The sequence below is a fragment of the Cotesia glomerata genome, linkage group LG4 (genome assembly GCF_020080835.1).
Source record: "Cotesia glomerata isolate CgM1 linkage group LG4, MPM_Cglom_v2.3, whole genome shotgun sequence".
In the NCBI taxonomy this organism is placed as follows: Eukaryota; Metazoa; Arthropoda; class Insecta; order Hymenoptera; family Braconidae; genus Cotesia; species Cotesia glomerata.
In genome coordinates, this window is record NC_058161.1 from 7,832,109 (window position 1) to 7,848,812 (window position 16,704).

General features: G+C 29.8%; 2 protein-coding genes across 3 annotated transcripts; both read left to right on the top strand.

Moving 5' to 3' along the window:
- Positions 1-125: 125 nt before the first annotated feature.
- LOC123264458 (WD repeat-containing protein 5-like) lies at positions 126-4,142 on the top strand. Its single transcript, XM_044727768.1, has 3 exons — positions 126-140; positions 309-731; positions 3,514-4,142. Exons 1-3 carry the CDS (start codon positions 131-133, stop codon positions 4,104-4,106), a joined length of 1,026 nt encoding a protein of 341 aa, XP_044583703.1. The 5' UTR covers positions 126-130; the 3' UTR covers positions 4,107-4,142.
- Positions 4,143-6,899: 2,757 nt separating this feature from the next.
- Positions 6,900-15,490, top strand: LOC123264454 (serine protease nudel). 2 transcript variants are annotated; one of them, XM_044727763.1, is made up of 18 exons: positions 6,900-7,579; positions 8,234-8,386; positions 9,081-9,130; positions 9,208-9,773; positions 9,870-10,150; positions 10,997-11,275; positions 11,358-11,925; positions 11,990-12,159; positions 12,235-12,354; positions 12,711-12,882; positions 12,950-13,291; positions 13,363-13,548; positions 13,630-13,777; positions 13,998-14,163; positions 14,261-14,464; positions 14,567-14,807; positions 14,888-15,007; positions 15,125-15,490. In XM_044727763.1, exons 1-18 carry the CDS (start codon positions 7,078-7,080, stop codon positions 15,429-15,431), a joined length of 4,575 nt encoding a protein of 1,524 aa, XP_044583698.1. In that variant the 5' UTR covers positions 6,900-7,077; the 3' UTR covers positions 15,432-15,490. The 2 variants fall into 2 exon arrangements, with proteins under 2 accessions (XP_044583698.1, XP_044583697.1); XM_044727762.1 differs by lacking the exon at positions 6,900-7,579 and adding an exon at positions 8,555-8,758 and having other exon boundaries at positions 7,654-8,407; positions 8,967-9,130.
- The last annotated feature ends 1,214 nt before the right edge of the window (positions 15,491-16,704 follow it).

Sequence of the window (16,704 nt, forward strand, 5' to 3'; positions counted from 1 at the left end):
ATACTCATTCAAAATTTTGGAACGCATTTACTGAGAAAACCAATAATTTAAGTTATCTTCTTTCATCAAAGTTAAATCAAATTATTTTAATATTTTATACTTTTTTAATACATATCAGTGAATAATAATAATGGAGTCTTGTGGACCTTCATTTCAGGAACCATCAACTAGTTCTTGTGGACCTTCTTCAGTACAGAAACCATTAACTAGTTCTTGTGGGCCTTTTTCAGTTCAGGAACCATAAACTAGTTCTTGTGGACCTTCTTCAGTTCAGAAACCATTAACTAGTTCTTGTGGGCCTTTTTCAGTTCAGGAACTATCAACCAGTTCTTGTGGACCTTTTTCAGTTCAGGAACCATCAACTAGTGCAAGTTCAACACCAACTTCTCAGAAGAAACGCCCTATAACTATTAAACCATACTACTCTCTGCGGTATACACTCACTGGACACACCATGGCTGTATCCACAGTAAAATTTAGTCCTAATGGAAATTGGCTCGTTAGTTCATCTGCCGATAAAAGCATGAGAATTTGGGGAGCTTGTGAAAAAACTATTCAAGGACATCGCTTAGGAATTTCAGACGTAGCATGGTCTAGTGATAGTACACGATTAGTTTCTGCATCCGATGATAAAACTTTGAAAATTTGGAGCCTCAGTACGTCTAAATGCTTAAAAATTCTACGAGGTCATCGGAATTACATTTTTTGTTGTAATTTCAATCCTCAAGGTGACCCGAGTCGAAATTTTATTTTGCTTAAATTCTGTTTCAACCTAGCTAGACTAAAGTCAGAGTGTGCTAGGTTGAAATAGAGTTTAAGATATAGCGATCTACGTTGAAATTAATTTCTGTTTCAACCTAGTAGCGCCTACTTAAGGGACCATGAAAGAAGATTTGATAACATTTTTATGAGATGATTTTTGGTGCATTGTTTTGAGCTAAATTTTGGACAGTTTTTAATCAAATTTAAACCAAATATAAAAAATATAATAATAAAAGCAGGGAACTAATTTATATATGAAATTTTTACAAAAAAAAAAATTAATTCATAAGAATAATATCCACTTGTTTATTGATAATTACATTTGGTGCATTATTATTAATAATTGAGATTATAAATAATCGGGTTTATAAATTTTTTATAACTTAGTAGTGACAAAGAATGCAGGGAACTCTTTTTTATAATCATTGTTTCCATAAAATAAACAAAAATTCATTATTTTGACGTAGATTTCTGTAGGCTGTATAAAGTTGCGATTTTTCTTATAAATTAATTTTTTTTTTGTAAAAATTTCATATATAAATTAGTTCCCTGCTTTTATTATTATATTTTTTATCTGTGGTTTAAATTTGATTAAAAACTGTCCAAAATTTAGCTCAAAACAATGCACCAAAAATCATCTCATATTTTTATCAAAATATCAAATCTTCTTTCATGGCCCCTTAACTGCATTTTCAGGTGAATTAAGGCCGAGGAAGGTTCTTAATAAAACCCTGTTTCATTTTTTTAAAGCCTAGCTGGGCTTGCGCAATATATAGGATTTTTGTACCTCAGACGAAAAAGTGTCAGGCATGGTTTTATTAAAATCTATTTCAACCTTATATAGCTTAAATTGGTTTATATTTATGGTAAAAAAAAAAAAAAAAACGATAAAAATTATTAACCAATTGTTAGTTACTTCAAGTTATTATTCGCTTGACGGTCAAGGTAAATATATCTATCAGTAGTGTTTATTTATAATTATACATGAATAAATATCGAAATGGAGACAGAAGAAATAACGATGAAAACACAAATATCTGTTGAAAAAACTCAGCTTTACTGGGATTCGAAACCACGACCTCTCGATTACGAAGCTAGACTGGATCCCCTCTGCTACTCGAAGACTTGTCATTTGGCAAGAAAATTTTTTTCTATTTAAGCTACAGCTGACAAAATTAAAATTACCTCATGTGATTAAATATTATTATTATTTCTTTTATCATGGTAATTGTTTTTGTCATTATTATTATCAATTTTACAACACTTAAGTGCTTAAAAAATTTTGTCGCGAAAATTGCCTAAATTTTTTGATTCTTGAAACTACATGAATACTCACTTTTTAGAATAAGTTGTTGTAAATACGTTCAAATATCTTTTGATCATTTTTGTGTGTTGTTTTATAAAAGCTGAAAGGGTAACTCTAAAATTGTATATTTTTTTAGTTCTGCAAAAATAAAGACATATAAAGAAAATTTGTTTTTAACAATCAGCTTAAAAATATTTGCGATAAAAATTTCTATTGATAAGAAAATTATCTTAATTCAAGAAAAGAAAAAATTTAGATCACAAAAAAACTACTTTGAAGTTTACTACATTACATTAATTTTAGCATGCGCAAATACACAATGATATATTCAAACTATGTATTGGCGTTTGAATGCGAATAAAGACAATTATTTTTTAAATGATATCGTTTATTAAACAATTGATTTTAACTAATTCTGATGAATCCTAGAAAAAAAATTAGATGATGAGTTAAATTATTTTTCTTTACCTTTGCGTCGTAACTTATGTTGGTATTTTTATACACTTTAGCTCATCAATTTACGAATCTAAGTTGAAAGCGTTTTTTTTTGTGTAAAGATGTTTTTTTAAACCAATAGAACATATATCAAAAACATTAATATATCATAGACTTTAGATTTTACAATTATGTTTATTTTTCAGTCAATCGAAGAAATAGAACTTAAATTGTTATCTCGGCCTTTTCCCTCTTAAACAGAACCATAAGAACTTATATAACTTTTAGCTTTTTTTAACGTACGTACATGGAAAGGTGAAGTATGACGGCCCAAGAATTTTGCCATCAAATTTTTAATTAATTTAAACTTCTTCAAGCTAAAAACAATTTCTTAGCTTAAGAATTTTTGTTCATGACTAAAGATAATTTCATTCTTATTAATTATCTTGTTGCTTTAATGCTCGCCAATCAATTTAATTTAATAGTTAATTTTATATTTTGTTGATGGCAAAAGTCTTTAATAAAAAAAAAAAAAAAAAACAATTAAATCACTGAAATAATTAAATTTTTACAATTGTATTTGTCTTTTGGCCATTAATATCCATCAATTGATACATTTTCGAAATCATGATAATAATTTTTATTACTATTATTAACTTTGAAAAATTTATAAAGTTTAAGTCTCTGTTTCACCCTAGAAAGCCTACGCGATAAAATTCTCATTAAACCCCAGCTCATTCTCCTACAACCTGATTTTAGACGTATAAGGTTTAAACAGAATCTTAAAATTTAAACTAAACCCCGACTCAATACTCCTCACCCTGATCGCAAGATGAGTTAGGTTGAAACAGATTCTTAAAATTTAAACTAAACCCCAACTCAATCCTCTTTACCCGGACATAAGACGAGTTAGGTTGAAAAAGGTTCTTAAATCAGAGCGGCATATGTCTACATCAAAGGAATCAGGCTCTACTAGGTTGAACTAGAGTTTTAAAATTTCGACTCGGGCAACCGTATTGTTTCCGGCTCATTTGATACAACTGTTAAAATTTGGAATATTGAAACAGGGAAGTGTGTGAAAACATTATTAGCTCACACTGACCCTGTAACCGCTGTTGAATTTAACAGAGATGGAAGCTTCATTATATCTAGCGGCTATGATGGAATATGTCGTATATGGAATGCCGCAACTGGACGTCCTTTACAAACTCTTGTTGAAAGGGATGAAAATGATATTGTAATACCGATATCATTTGTTAAGTTTTCTTCTAACTCAAAATTTATTCTTGCCGCAAACTTGAACAGTACTATCAAGCTGTGGGATTATAGCAGAGCAAAAGCTCGGAAAACTTATACAGGTCATACTAATGAGAAATACTGCCTATTCGCTAGTATTTCAGTCACAGGCGAGAAGTGGATTGTTTCCGGGTCAGAAGATAACTTAGTTTACATTTGGAATTTACAAACGAAAGAACTCGTTCAAAAACTTGAAGGACATAAAGATGTGATAATTTCTACGTCATGTCACCCAACCCGTAATATTATTGCTTCAGCTGCTCTAGAAGGTGATAAAACAATAAAATTATGGACAAGTGATGTGTAGATTATTCAATTAAAAAAAATTATTAATGTTATAAATTTTTGTAATGTGTCTTGTAAATGTGTTTTTTTTTACTTTATTATTCGTGTAAAATGAAAATATTAATTTTGATAATTTCAAGTTATACAAATAGAAAATTAACCAAAGTCAATTTTAATTCAATTGAAGTAATGTAAATAAACATCCATAATTTCTCTTATTTAATGAAATTCGCAGAAAAGGGGATGAAAAAGAAAATTTTTATTATATCAACACATTCTTACTAAAGCTTAAGTAATTTACCTTGAAAATAAACAAATTAACAATGTTATTAAATTACTTATTAATTAATTTTAAAACACTTAATAAAATATATAAAGAAATAATTTTTAGAATGACAAACAGATGAAGTGTTCCTTCTTATAATAAAGTCACCATTTCAGACTAATAATCCAGTGGAAAACGTATTTAATTATCTGGACATGCTAGTGGATTATTGTACTGATAATTTTATGAAAAAAAATGTCTTTGTTCACAATTTATTACCTTTGATACTATAAAAATATTTAACTATTTAATAAAAATCTTTTTAACATAGAGAAAATTATTTTTTTATGTTATTTCTACGAACCGATCCAACTATTATTTGCTTTTCTGCAATTTGAGTATAGGTATTTCATTAATTTTAGCTTGATACTAATTTACTCACGTTATGAATATGAATTTTTGCATTAATAGATTTTTTTATATCTTGAAACAAATATATCGATACATTTCTGGTGATAGATTATATTAAAAATTATCAATTTAATATGAAAAAATGTTAAATAGCATATATATTATTAATTACTTTATTTATTTATTTTTTTATGTTCATCGAATTCAGGAAATTTAAAATTATAGATACTGACAATAAAGAAAAAATAGGTCTTACAATTAAGAAAAATTTGAAATCTTTTGAAGTTTCAAGTGGATCAAATTATATTTACGTAACTGTACTGAAAAAAGTTTATAAATTACATAAAAACTGTAGAAAATTGAACAATCTAAAAAATAAATTTCAATTTAATGATACTTAAATACAATTTAGAATATTATATTTAATGAATTAATTCGAAGTTGAGGTTGTTGACTCGGTAGAAAAATATTCGATTTAAGCATAATGCATTATTTGACACCCGAGTTTGAATTAAGTATTAATCGACAATTTTTATAGTTTTGCTTGTGTGTTTTATATGCAAAATAATATCATATACATATTATTCAAAAAATTTCATTCAGATTTATACTTTTTTGTTGATTTGTGATTAATTTAGTGAAATCTGATTTTTGTAATATAAATTACTTTTAACTAAGCGAATCGAAAGACTGGAACATGCAATATCAAAAATTTAATGACACTAAAGCTAATTTAACATTTTATGAGTTAAACTTTCGTTATTTATTTAAAAAGTTATTTTGTAAATGAGAAATATTACTGTTTTATTCACTTTTATGGAAATATAGAATAATGAATTGAAGATGTTGTATAACTTAATTTGATACTTGAAAAAAATTATTTTATTTACCACACGTATGAAACAGATCTTAAATTTTAATTTCTAATGTTAAATAAATATAAAATTAAATATTATTCATAAAAGTGGACGAATCAGCTTGAATGAGCAATGAATGTGAAATTCGAGTATTTTTCCGTCTTTATCCTTTATTAAAATATGTACGCGTCGACGGATATCATTGACCGGAAGACATAAGTCTAATATATCAAAAGGTAAAAATAATTTTTACCCAACTCGTCCATAATTTGCTGACACTTCCTCATTTTGTCATTGACTTATGCCAGGGCAAGAAAAATCGCTAATATTTCTATCATTATTACTCGGGACTCAATCGTGATAGCAGCTTTTAAGACAGATTTTTTTTTCTTACCGTTTAACAAAATAAGTTATTAATAGAAAAATGCATTGATGTGAACGTTAGTCTTAAATTGATTTATAAATTTCATTCATTTTCGTATAAATAAATAGTTAGTTGAATAAAGTATTTCTATAAAAACTTGAGTAAGAATTTATATAAATAAAAAGTGAAAAAGTTAAAAGTTAATCGACAACATTTCTACAGTTTAAAATTTTAACGTTAAGTGTAATTAGTGAAAAAATAAATCACAAAAGAAGAAAAGGACACGATGGAAGGATCAAAGAACATAAAATCAGAGGAATCTGATTTTGTGATCGATCCAAAGTTAAAAAATAAGATAAACTTCAAAATCTGGAAACTATCTTTGTTTTCAATTCTCTTTATAGTATTAATATTATTATTTTTTATACTATTTGGTTACTCGCTATATGATTCTTACGAAGGTAAGAAAATAATAAATTAGATGATAATTGTTTAGAAGTAGGTGTTTTAGTTATAAGCTATCGAATCGTTTTGGACCTTTGAATGTTGAAAAAAATTAAATACCTACAGAAAGATCAATATAATTCATCCAAATAAGTGTAGCAATTTTTGGTATTTTTTTTTCTTATTTTATATTTAAAAACCGAAAATTAGAGAAAAATTTTTTAAAATTTTAAGTTTATTAATTTTAGTTAAAAATTTTTTTTTTTTTTAAGTCGAAAGAATAAGATTGAATTTTTTTTCAATTTATTCCATTTTTTAATAAACTTAAAAAAATGAGTACATGAAAAAAATTCAATCACGATTTAATGGCCAGAAATAATTTGATCCAGATTTCTAAACAATTACTAAAAAAATTAATTCTGAAAATTCCTTCAATTTATTCACAAATCTTATAGGTATAAGAAAAAATCAGCGTGAATTGGATGAACTTAACATTAATTCCTATTCAATTGGCCGATTTAAGCGGGACTTAAGCAGAGGCTCAACCCAACAAAAACAAAACGTTGTTAAAGGAAAAAGAAATGAAAAACGTCAAGTTTTCAGAGGAAATGCTTTAACTGATTGCTTTCGACTTCGTGAAGAATGTTTTTACATGATAAATTTAATCAACTCTAATTTGAAAGCAGCCGAAATTGCTTTAGCCAACATCCAGAATGAGATCTGGCGAATCCAGCCTCTTGATGCAAATACAAGAAGTTTGCTGACGTGTCTTCAGTGTTCTCAGTATGAGCAGCAAAACACGATCCCATACCCAACAAATTTGTATCCCGCTGACTTGACCGCTCCCGAAAATTTGATTCCTTATAATTATAATTATTATTATTATATGCCAGCGTACTACAGTAACCCGATCCCTAAAAATAATCCTGTTATCAACAACAATAACTATAAAAATCCTTACACCACTTCACAAGTTTATGGTAGTCCGAATACTTTAAAAAATATGTATTCCAATAATCAACCGAATGTTTACATCCCAACTCATAATAACAATCCGATTTCTTACAATATTCCTTATTATTATAAAAATAATAATCCTAATTATCAAATTCAAAATCCTAGTACTCAAAATATTCATTTCGTTCCTAGACCTACTAATGGTCAAAATTTTAACTATAATCCTAACATAAAATTTAACAATGACAACAATAATTCATCAGTAAATTTTTCTCAAAAAAATAAATCGTCGATAATATCATCAAATACATCAATTACTAGCACGGAAAAACCCGTTACATTTTCAACTGTTAACGCAGAGCCGACCAGATTCACAATCCCAATTGAAGTTCCACGATTTGGAAAGTCCAGAGAAGAAATCGGTTCAGGTTCGAAAGTGAGGGACAGAATGACGACACGTGAAACTAAGAACAACAACATTATCAAGCAGAATTACAGAGAAGTAGTGGGAATTACTGAAGATCCTTCGGTTTTGAAGACATTACAGCTTTCTTCATTGAAAGGAGAGACCAACCAAGGAATGCAATCACCCGAATCGGCTAGCTCACCATCAAAATCGGCAACAGACAACAACTCTGTATCACCTTTCATGTGTTATTGGCCTTTAGCATGTTTCTTCAATCAAACCTCAGGCCAACAGGTCCAGGCTCCTGAATCAATAGCTGCTAATCCTCTCCCGTCGGCTTCTCGTATTTTTCCATGGAATCCAGCCAATTTAGGTCCAACTTTCGGAAGTTACAACCCGTTTATTCCATCAGAAATCTTTTGGCTTAATCCACGATTTTTCGGACCTAGTGGACCCGGAGGAAATCTTGAAGGTCGTAGTTCAGTTAATCAACCTGTCCTATGTTCTCATTTTCCCGCTCATATTCCACCCAATGATTTTCAAGAAAAATACGGTCATCGTGATTCTGGTCAGCAGGACAACAAGGAAACTGATCCAAAAATCGAGTTAAAAAATCTAGGTAATTATTATTTTTTTAATTTAATTTAATTTTATAATTAATTGTCTCGACTTGCACAGTATATTTTTAGAAAAATCTAGATAGATTTGGTGTGAAAGTAATGAATTTTAATTTTATTACTTATAATAAAATATTTTTTATCTTTAGGGACCCTGGAATGCCCCGAGAACTACTTCAAATGTTTTGGAGAAAGTAAATGTATTCTTCAAAAAAATTGGTGCGACGGAATTGTTGATTGCGAAGACTCCAGCGACGAGATCCATTGTACATGCAAAGATAGGGTTGCTCCTAATAAACTCTGTGATGGTTTCTTCGATTGTCCACGGGGTGAAGACGAACTTGGATGTTATGGTAATTTTATTTTAATAATTTTTTAATAATGGAGTCAATCCTATATAAAATTTTTACAAAAAAGTATATTTAGTAAGTAGTATAAAAATTTCAAGAAAAATATCTGTATGTCGTTAGAAATAAGTTTATTTGTTAGATTCTAATAATACCTAAAAATAAACGTAGTTTAAATTCAAAGAATTGATTTTCTAAATTTATTTTTTTACAGGATGCGGTAACGATTCATTTAGCTGCCTGGACTGGACTAGAAAAAATGTCCAAGGAAACTGTGTTCTCTTATCTCAACGATGTAACGGCGCAGAACAATGCCGCAATGGAAGAGATGAGAAAGACTGTCACATTTTAACTGAATCATTCATCGATAATAATGATGTAAGTATTTATCTATTAAGTTTTTGTGATCCTTTTTCATCATATAATCAATTTATAAATCATTGATTAATTAATAGATATCAACAATTGGCCACTCTTCTGGATATCTCTTCAAGAATTGGTTTGGAAAATGGTACCCAGCTTGTACGTTAACCGAGGCTTGGGCTGATAAGGCTTGTCGAAGTGAAATAGGATCACTGACAGGCAACCCGACGATCAAAATGGAGACAGCCCTACGCGAGTCCAGACTCGGCCCGTACATTTCAATGACAGAATCCGGAAATATTGAGCTGACACCTGAATGTAACGACCAAGCAGTTTTTGTTAAATGCCCGTCGATTCCTTGCGGGTCAGTGGTTGCTGGTTTATCCGACGAATTTTCACCTTATGAAGATTTTATGGTAGCTTCACCTAATACGTTAAATGGTACAACTAAATCTTCTGTACCATTAACTACTGAAGCCTTTGAAGATCTGAACAATTTTGAAAAAATTTCCGGTGACAGTCGAGTGGTTGGAGGCCGTGCTAGTCAACCACATGCCTGGCCGTTTTTAGTTGCCATTTATCGAGACGGTTATTTTCATTGTGGAGGAACAATTATTAATGAACGTTGGATATTGACGGCCGCTCATTGCACAGAAAGGTATAAATTTATTGATAAAGTAAAGTGAATAACAATTAATATTAAAAATTTGAGAACCATACAAATTCAAAATTACTAACTTGTTTTTTTTTAAAGCTACAATGACCATTATTACCAAATATTTGCTGGCCTTTCAAGACGTTTTTCATTTTCTCCAATGGCTCAAATCCGTCAAGCCCAATTTGTGATCCCACATCCTGAGTACAACGGCCGTATAATGAGAAATGATTTGGCGCTGATTAAATTAAACGATCCATTAAGATTAAATCGATGGATCCGCTCTACTTGTCTTCCTACAAGTGTACGGGGAAGTCCACTTGTTAATGAAATCTGCACAACCGTCGGATGGGGTGCTACATCTGAAAATGGGCCTGATCGTAAGAAAATTAATTAATTTAATATCTATACTAATAAATGGAGAGCCGGTTTTTTTGTCCGGTTATACTGCGAAAACTACTGAACCGATCAAAATAATACTTATACCATAAGATGCAGCATGTTTCGGAGAAGGTTTTAGTATATGATATGGTGGAGATTACTTATCCGGAAACTATATTTTTTTGACTTAGAAATAATGAATTTTTATTGTAACTAAATTTATTCTATTCGATTGTCATTTGTTTAAAATAAATTTTTTAATTCTATTGGTTATGTTTATATACTAGGCAGATTTCTTCACTTATGAGACGTGCAATTTCTTTAACTGAAACTTTCAATGCTCATTACAAATTTTTTTTTCATATAAATTATTATTAATTTTTGTAAGAAAGACACGGGAATGTTATAATGATTGCACATTGAAAGTTACAATGAATATATAATACTAAAGTTAGCTGACGTTTTTAATTTTTTGATTTTTGTTCTCTTATCAAATTAGAACTAAAAAATATTTTTTAAAAATTGCACTTATAGTTTTTGAAGTTTTTTACAAATGAAATTTTTTTGTAATAATTTTTTCAATAAAAAAAAAATTATAAAAATTTTTAGATGTCAGCTAATTGAATTTTCATATGAATATTAGTTAGAATAATTATATGGATAAAAGGTGCATGTCAATTCGATAGAATTGGGAATTTGCGCAAGTCAAAAATATACTCTAATTAAATTTCAAGTCTAGATCTAAAAATGCAATTCTGTGAAGCGCCCAGCGGAGCGGGCGAGTAACAGCTAGTATATAAATAAATTGATGATTGGTTCAATAATTGACCCAATTTCATTTGCAGCGGATTATTTACGAGAAGTAGAAGTACCCATTGCAGCTACATGCAATTTCAAATTCGACCGAAGCAGTGGAATTATCTGCGCTGGTTGGAGCGAAGGTGGGAGAGACGCGTGTCAAGGTGACAGCGGGGGTCCACTAATGTGCCGGATACCTATAGAGAGTTCTAATAGATGGTACATTGCTGGAATTGTTAGCCATGGAGAAGGTTGTGCACGTCCTAACAAAACTGGAGCTTACACGCGAGTGAGCTATTATTTACCCTGGATCAACAAAACCATGAGTAAGTCTTACTTTAAATTTACTTTGTAGATTTAAAGGAATAATGATGCTTTTTTATTGACTATTTGAATTTGATATTCCAGATTCTGATCAGGAACCATTCGGACCTAAACCTTTGGCCGATTGTCCTGGATTCAAATGCCACGAAAAAATGGGAAAATGTTTGCCATTTAACCGACGGTGTGACAAGAAAGTTGACTGCTTGAATGCTGAGGATGAAACAAATTGTTACCACTTTTATAAAAGTGTCGAACAGACAACCGAAGCATTTGTCAATCCGAGCGATGAAGCTACTCCAAGTGAGGTTGTCGAGGAAGTAGCTGTCAATAATTTTAACAGTCCAAAGGCAGCTGAAAAGCCAGTTGATAATGAAAATTTCTATGGGACTGTGGCTTCGATTTATCCAGATGAAAACAGCTTAAATGACCAGAATGAGACAGACCTCAATACAACTTTGGGAAATGAAGAAAATGTTACGGATGACATAGGAGACGCAGGAAATGAGATATCAGAAAGCAGTAGCAGCAGATATGATTACGAAAATGATATCCTAGAGACCGACTCAAGAGCACATAAAAATGTCGCACCAACTAAAGATATTGATGACACATGGAAACTGATAGAAAACACCAATGATTTTATTTGCTCAAAGTAAGTTTCTAAGTTTGGAAAAATTAAAAAAATAGGGTTTTTTATTTTGGGTTCTATTTTTCAGTATAACTCAGGTTATCTCGAAGCCTCTTAGGTGCGATAAAAAAATCGACTGTGAAGACGGAACAGATGAACTCAATTGTAGGTGTATTGATATTTTGACCATCAAATACCCTCTATCAATTTGTGATGGGCGTATCGACTGTGCGGATAAAAGCGACGAACTCTATTGCAGTAATACAGACATTTCATTTTCTTTTTGTTACATTTTTGAGATAAATAAACACACTTTTTTTATATTATTTTTAGATAATAGGAATACTGATCAGGATACTTATCTCTGTCCTCGAAGTGCTGTTTTAATTCCTGCGGAGAAGAGGTGCGATAGAAATAAGGATTGTGAGTTACATGATGATGAAAAAGATTGTTGTAAGTAATATCATGTATAAAAATTATAAATAAAATTTTGGTAAATTAAATTAAAATTTATTTATGACATGAATGAAAATAATAACAAATAAATAATTTCATTATTAAACAATTTTTCTAAATATTTATCGAAAACTTAAATCGGGATAATTAATTATATTATTCATATTTATAAAAAACTATTGAAGGTTTTAGGGGAAAAAAAACATAAAAATTATCATACAAAAATTTATAAAATTTTAAATACTTTTTTTCAAATTATAGTTAATTTGACATTAATTTAATTTTTTATTACTATTATTGAACTGTATTTGATAATAATGAAAATTAATTGTGATTAATATTTAATGTTTCAGATGCATTAACAAATGGAGAACAAATCGAAGTAGATATAGAAGGTTCAACAACATTGAAGAAAAATGGAATTGTATCAATCAACAGGAACAATCTTTGGAACATTTTGTGTTTTACCAACATAACAGATTTAGGAAAGACAGCCGATGATTACTGCGGTGCTGTTGGTTTTTAGTAAGTTAAATAGTCACTATAAAATTATTTTCAAAAATCTTTAATGTTTTTTCTTTATTTTTATTAGCAAACACGAATCAGCTAGTTTCCACCCCGTTAACCTGAGAAAATTGGAAGTTCATCTAAGTTCAGATAACAGTTCTATAACTTTCGACCCCGATGAAGTTATTAAAAGGATTTCACCAGAAGATTCTGATCCTTGGATGTGTCATGCTCTTTACGTGGATTGCAAAATGAATTTTAAAGAACCCGTGGACGAATATTTATACAAAAGCAACGTGCCTAATAACGACACATATTTATTACCATGGGAACCGGCTATTTTCGTGGACGGTAAATACCATTGTCCGGCATTGTTATTAAACACTGAATGGGCTATGACTTCTACACACTGTACAAATGATATCAAGTAAGTTGAACATTTTTGAATGCATCAATTTGAACTCTCGAAAATTGATACTAAAATTTTCACTGATATAGCCTCGACAAAAATATCACTGCTATTATAGCAGGGTTATCAATACCTCATCAGTATGTAGACGGTCCTCATCAGCAAACCAGGATGGTGAATCACATCGAGAACCTTGACCAATTTCACACCAGTTTATTGCACTTTGATAAGTTACCTGTAACTCGTTATATTAAACCAATATTTATTAATAATAGGTAAACGTTTTAATTTTTATTTAATGAAATTTTAATTCTTAATATTAAAAAATAACTTGTTATTTGTGATTTTTTTTGCAGACCATTAGTTGCTACAGAAGGAGAGCACTGCCAAGCTACAGGAGTAAATAAGAAGTTGGAGAAACAGTCTGTAGGATTTGATGGAGTTGCTGAAGATTGTCCGTCATGCAAAAGATGTTTTAGAGATGTGTCAAAATATGAGTGCCCTGTAAGAATATATTTAAAAAATGGTTAAAATTAAAAAAACTTAAAATTTTTCGAAATTTAGGCTTTTTTTCATTTAAAATATTTAAGTTAAAAAGAAAAATTTCGTTGTCAAAAATTCAATACTTATAAGTGTAAATGAAAAGTTTTTTTAAAAATTCTGGAAAAATACTTGGTGTTATTTTAATAATTCTTTTAATAACATATTTTTATCTTTAAATTAGAAAAATGGTACCATGGGAAAATGGAGCGGATTTATATCATGTCACAATTCTCGTGGGTGGTATCCAGCAGCCGTTTTTCATGAAAGAGACATTCTTTGTGAGTTTGAGGAACCTCAAGCATTAACTGGGATCGAAGAAATGCTTCCTTATTTAACGACAGTCATGGGTAAGACAGTAATCAGTTAATGTTACTTGATTGATATTAAAATGACAGTAAAACTTTAGTAACTTTCGTGTTATTTTATGAAAAAAATCTATTGTAGATCAAAATTATTTCAAACTTCCAAATGCGCAGTGCGATGCTGATGGTATGAAATGTACTGAAGGTAAATGCCTTCCATTTGAAAAAATTTGTGACGGTATCCAAGATTGTCGAGATGGATCCGATGAAAATGAAGAAAACTGCATCCGGAAAAAAGACCACTGCAATCAGTTGATGGAAGATGAATCTGATAATCCTTCGTGTGGTATAGCTAGTTATAAGCTTTTAATTTTTTATGATTTTTTAAATTACATTTAATTTCGTTAAAAAATAATATAATGTTAATTGATGACTATTTATTTTCAAGGATGCTCTAGCCGGCAATTACGATGCGAAAATGGCAACTGCATATCGAAAGATTTGTTTTGTAATGGGTACGTCGACTGCGAAGACGGTAGTGATGAACCGCTGGGCTGCAGTTGCAGAGACTATCTTCGTCTGACATCACCACATCGTCTATGCAATAAGGTTCGAGACTGTTTTGACAAATCTGATGAAGCTCAAGAGTATTGTGGTTGTTCAAATGACCACTACGAATGTTCTAATAGGTTTGTAATTAACAAAAAAACTGAATTTAATCAGTGAAAAAAACTTAAATAAACAAATATAATTTCTGGATGATTTTCAGTACTATGACCAATGGCCAGAAACAGTGTATCCCTTATGACTTTGTGTGTGACGGACATAAAGATTGTCTTCATGGAGAAGACGAGTCTTTGTGCAGAACAATACAAAGTGCTGATGACACGTAAGTATTTTCGAATTTTCTTGTCAATTTGTTAAGTATTGATACTTACAAAATTTCAAATAGAATATTTTTATACTCATCATTTTAATTAATTATTTTTTTACTGAAAATTGACAGAGTTGCTGCAGGAAGGGTGTTGAAACGCCAACTTGGAGTCTGGTTTGACGAATGCTTCCCTCATCCAATCAATTCTGACCAACAAGCTGCAATAATATGCACAACGATGGGATACTCAAGCGGTGTGCTTTTGGACGAAAAATCTCGTAGTGCATATCCAACCCCTCAGACTATACAAGAAGCTCCATATTATACTATAAATTTAAATGGCTTGGCTTTGATCATTCTCAAAGATGATGTACCATCAGCGGTTTTAGTATCTCAACGTGATGAGTGCAATCGTGCTTTTATTAAATGCTTTAAATAATATCATTTTATCACATTAATTATTTTTAGTTTTTAAAATTTTTTATTAATTTTTTATATATCCATATTATTGTAAAATTTTTTTATTAATTAAAAAAAATTAACTTTACAATAAAAAAATATAACTAATTCTTGTATGTATACATTTAATAAGTAAGCATTGACGAAAATAAAAAAAACAAAAAAATATTGATATTGAAATGATGAATTAGTAATGTTAATTGACTTATTAATATAAGTTAAAAATGAAAGAATAGTCTGGTCAAAATAATATTTAGCACATAACTTCAACACTTGGTTTTCAACCAAGTGATTATAAACATAAAAAAACGTTGCACCCTGAAATCATCTTATAGTGAATGCAATATAACGAAATGTGCTCGTTGGGATTTTCCAAAATTTTTTCAAACATTCAAAAATTACTTTATAACATAATTACGATGTATTGAATCTTTAAAAAAATTGTTACGTATTCAACACAGCGATTCAAAACTTTTTGCCATGTAACAAAGTCGTTCAGCAACCCATTTCACCCCATTCTCTCCCGGATAATTCATAGCATTTACTGTATAATCTACAATATATCTACTAGATAGTAATTTGAATGATATAAAAACAGTAATCACAGGACAAATATATGTCATTAGAATAAAAAACGTATAATTTAACTGGCCGTGAATTATCATTAGACAAATTGCTATTGCTACTTCGTTTTTCTTTTCCATATTATTTATTGCAGCTGTCATTAGAAAACAATAAGCAAATATTGAGAATAAGGAATACCGGGGCAGTTCGAAGAAAATTACGCTTTAAAAAATGACCTATAATAAAAATTTCTCTAAACATTTGATTTCATCTTACAGCCGTAAATAAAATATCACCTTAAATAAATATTCTGACAAGTTCCACACAAAAATGATACTTTTATTACAACAATAATCGGTTTAGATTTTTGAGTCCATCTGAAAATTTATATTTTTATTTTTTATATCAGCGAATGGGTACATCAATGGCAATTATCATGGTTCAATCATAAATTAATGTAATCGTACTGGAGTACCGAATACTTATACATATATTATATTATATTTGTTTAAGAGTAATATTAAGAAACGAAAGAGTAAGGGAAAAAAATGAAAGTGGAATGAGACAAACTGAAACTTACGGGAGAAAAGATTTCACTGAACAGTAACTATCTTTTTGTATAGTATATTTATGATGATTATTTGTATTAAATGTAGTTAAACTTGACTGGGTCCATGACTTTGGAGAGT

Bases quoted from the DNA above. Each gene is read 5' to 3' on its own strand.
- LOC123264458 (XM_044727768.1), top strand. The intron at 732-3,513 runs ACCCGAGTCGAA...TCGACTCGGGCA, and splicing joins TAATTTCAATCCTCAAGGTG to ACCGTATTGTTTCCGGCTCA.
- LOC123264454 (XM_044727762.1), top strand. From the start codon at position 7,831: ATGACGACACGTGAAACTAAGAACAACAACATTATCAAGCAGAATTAC. The intron at 9,774-9,869 runs GTATAAATTTAT...TTTTTTTTAAAG, and splicing joins GCCGCTCATTGCACAGAAAG to CTACAATGACCATTATTACC. The intron at 12,160-12,234 runs GTAATACAGACA...TATTATTTTTAG, and splicing joins AAGCGACGAACTCTATTGCA to ATAATAGGAATACTGATCAG.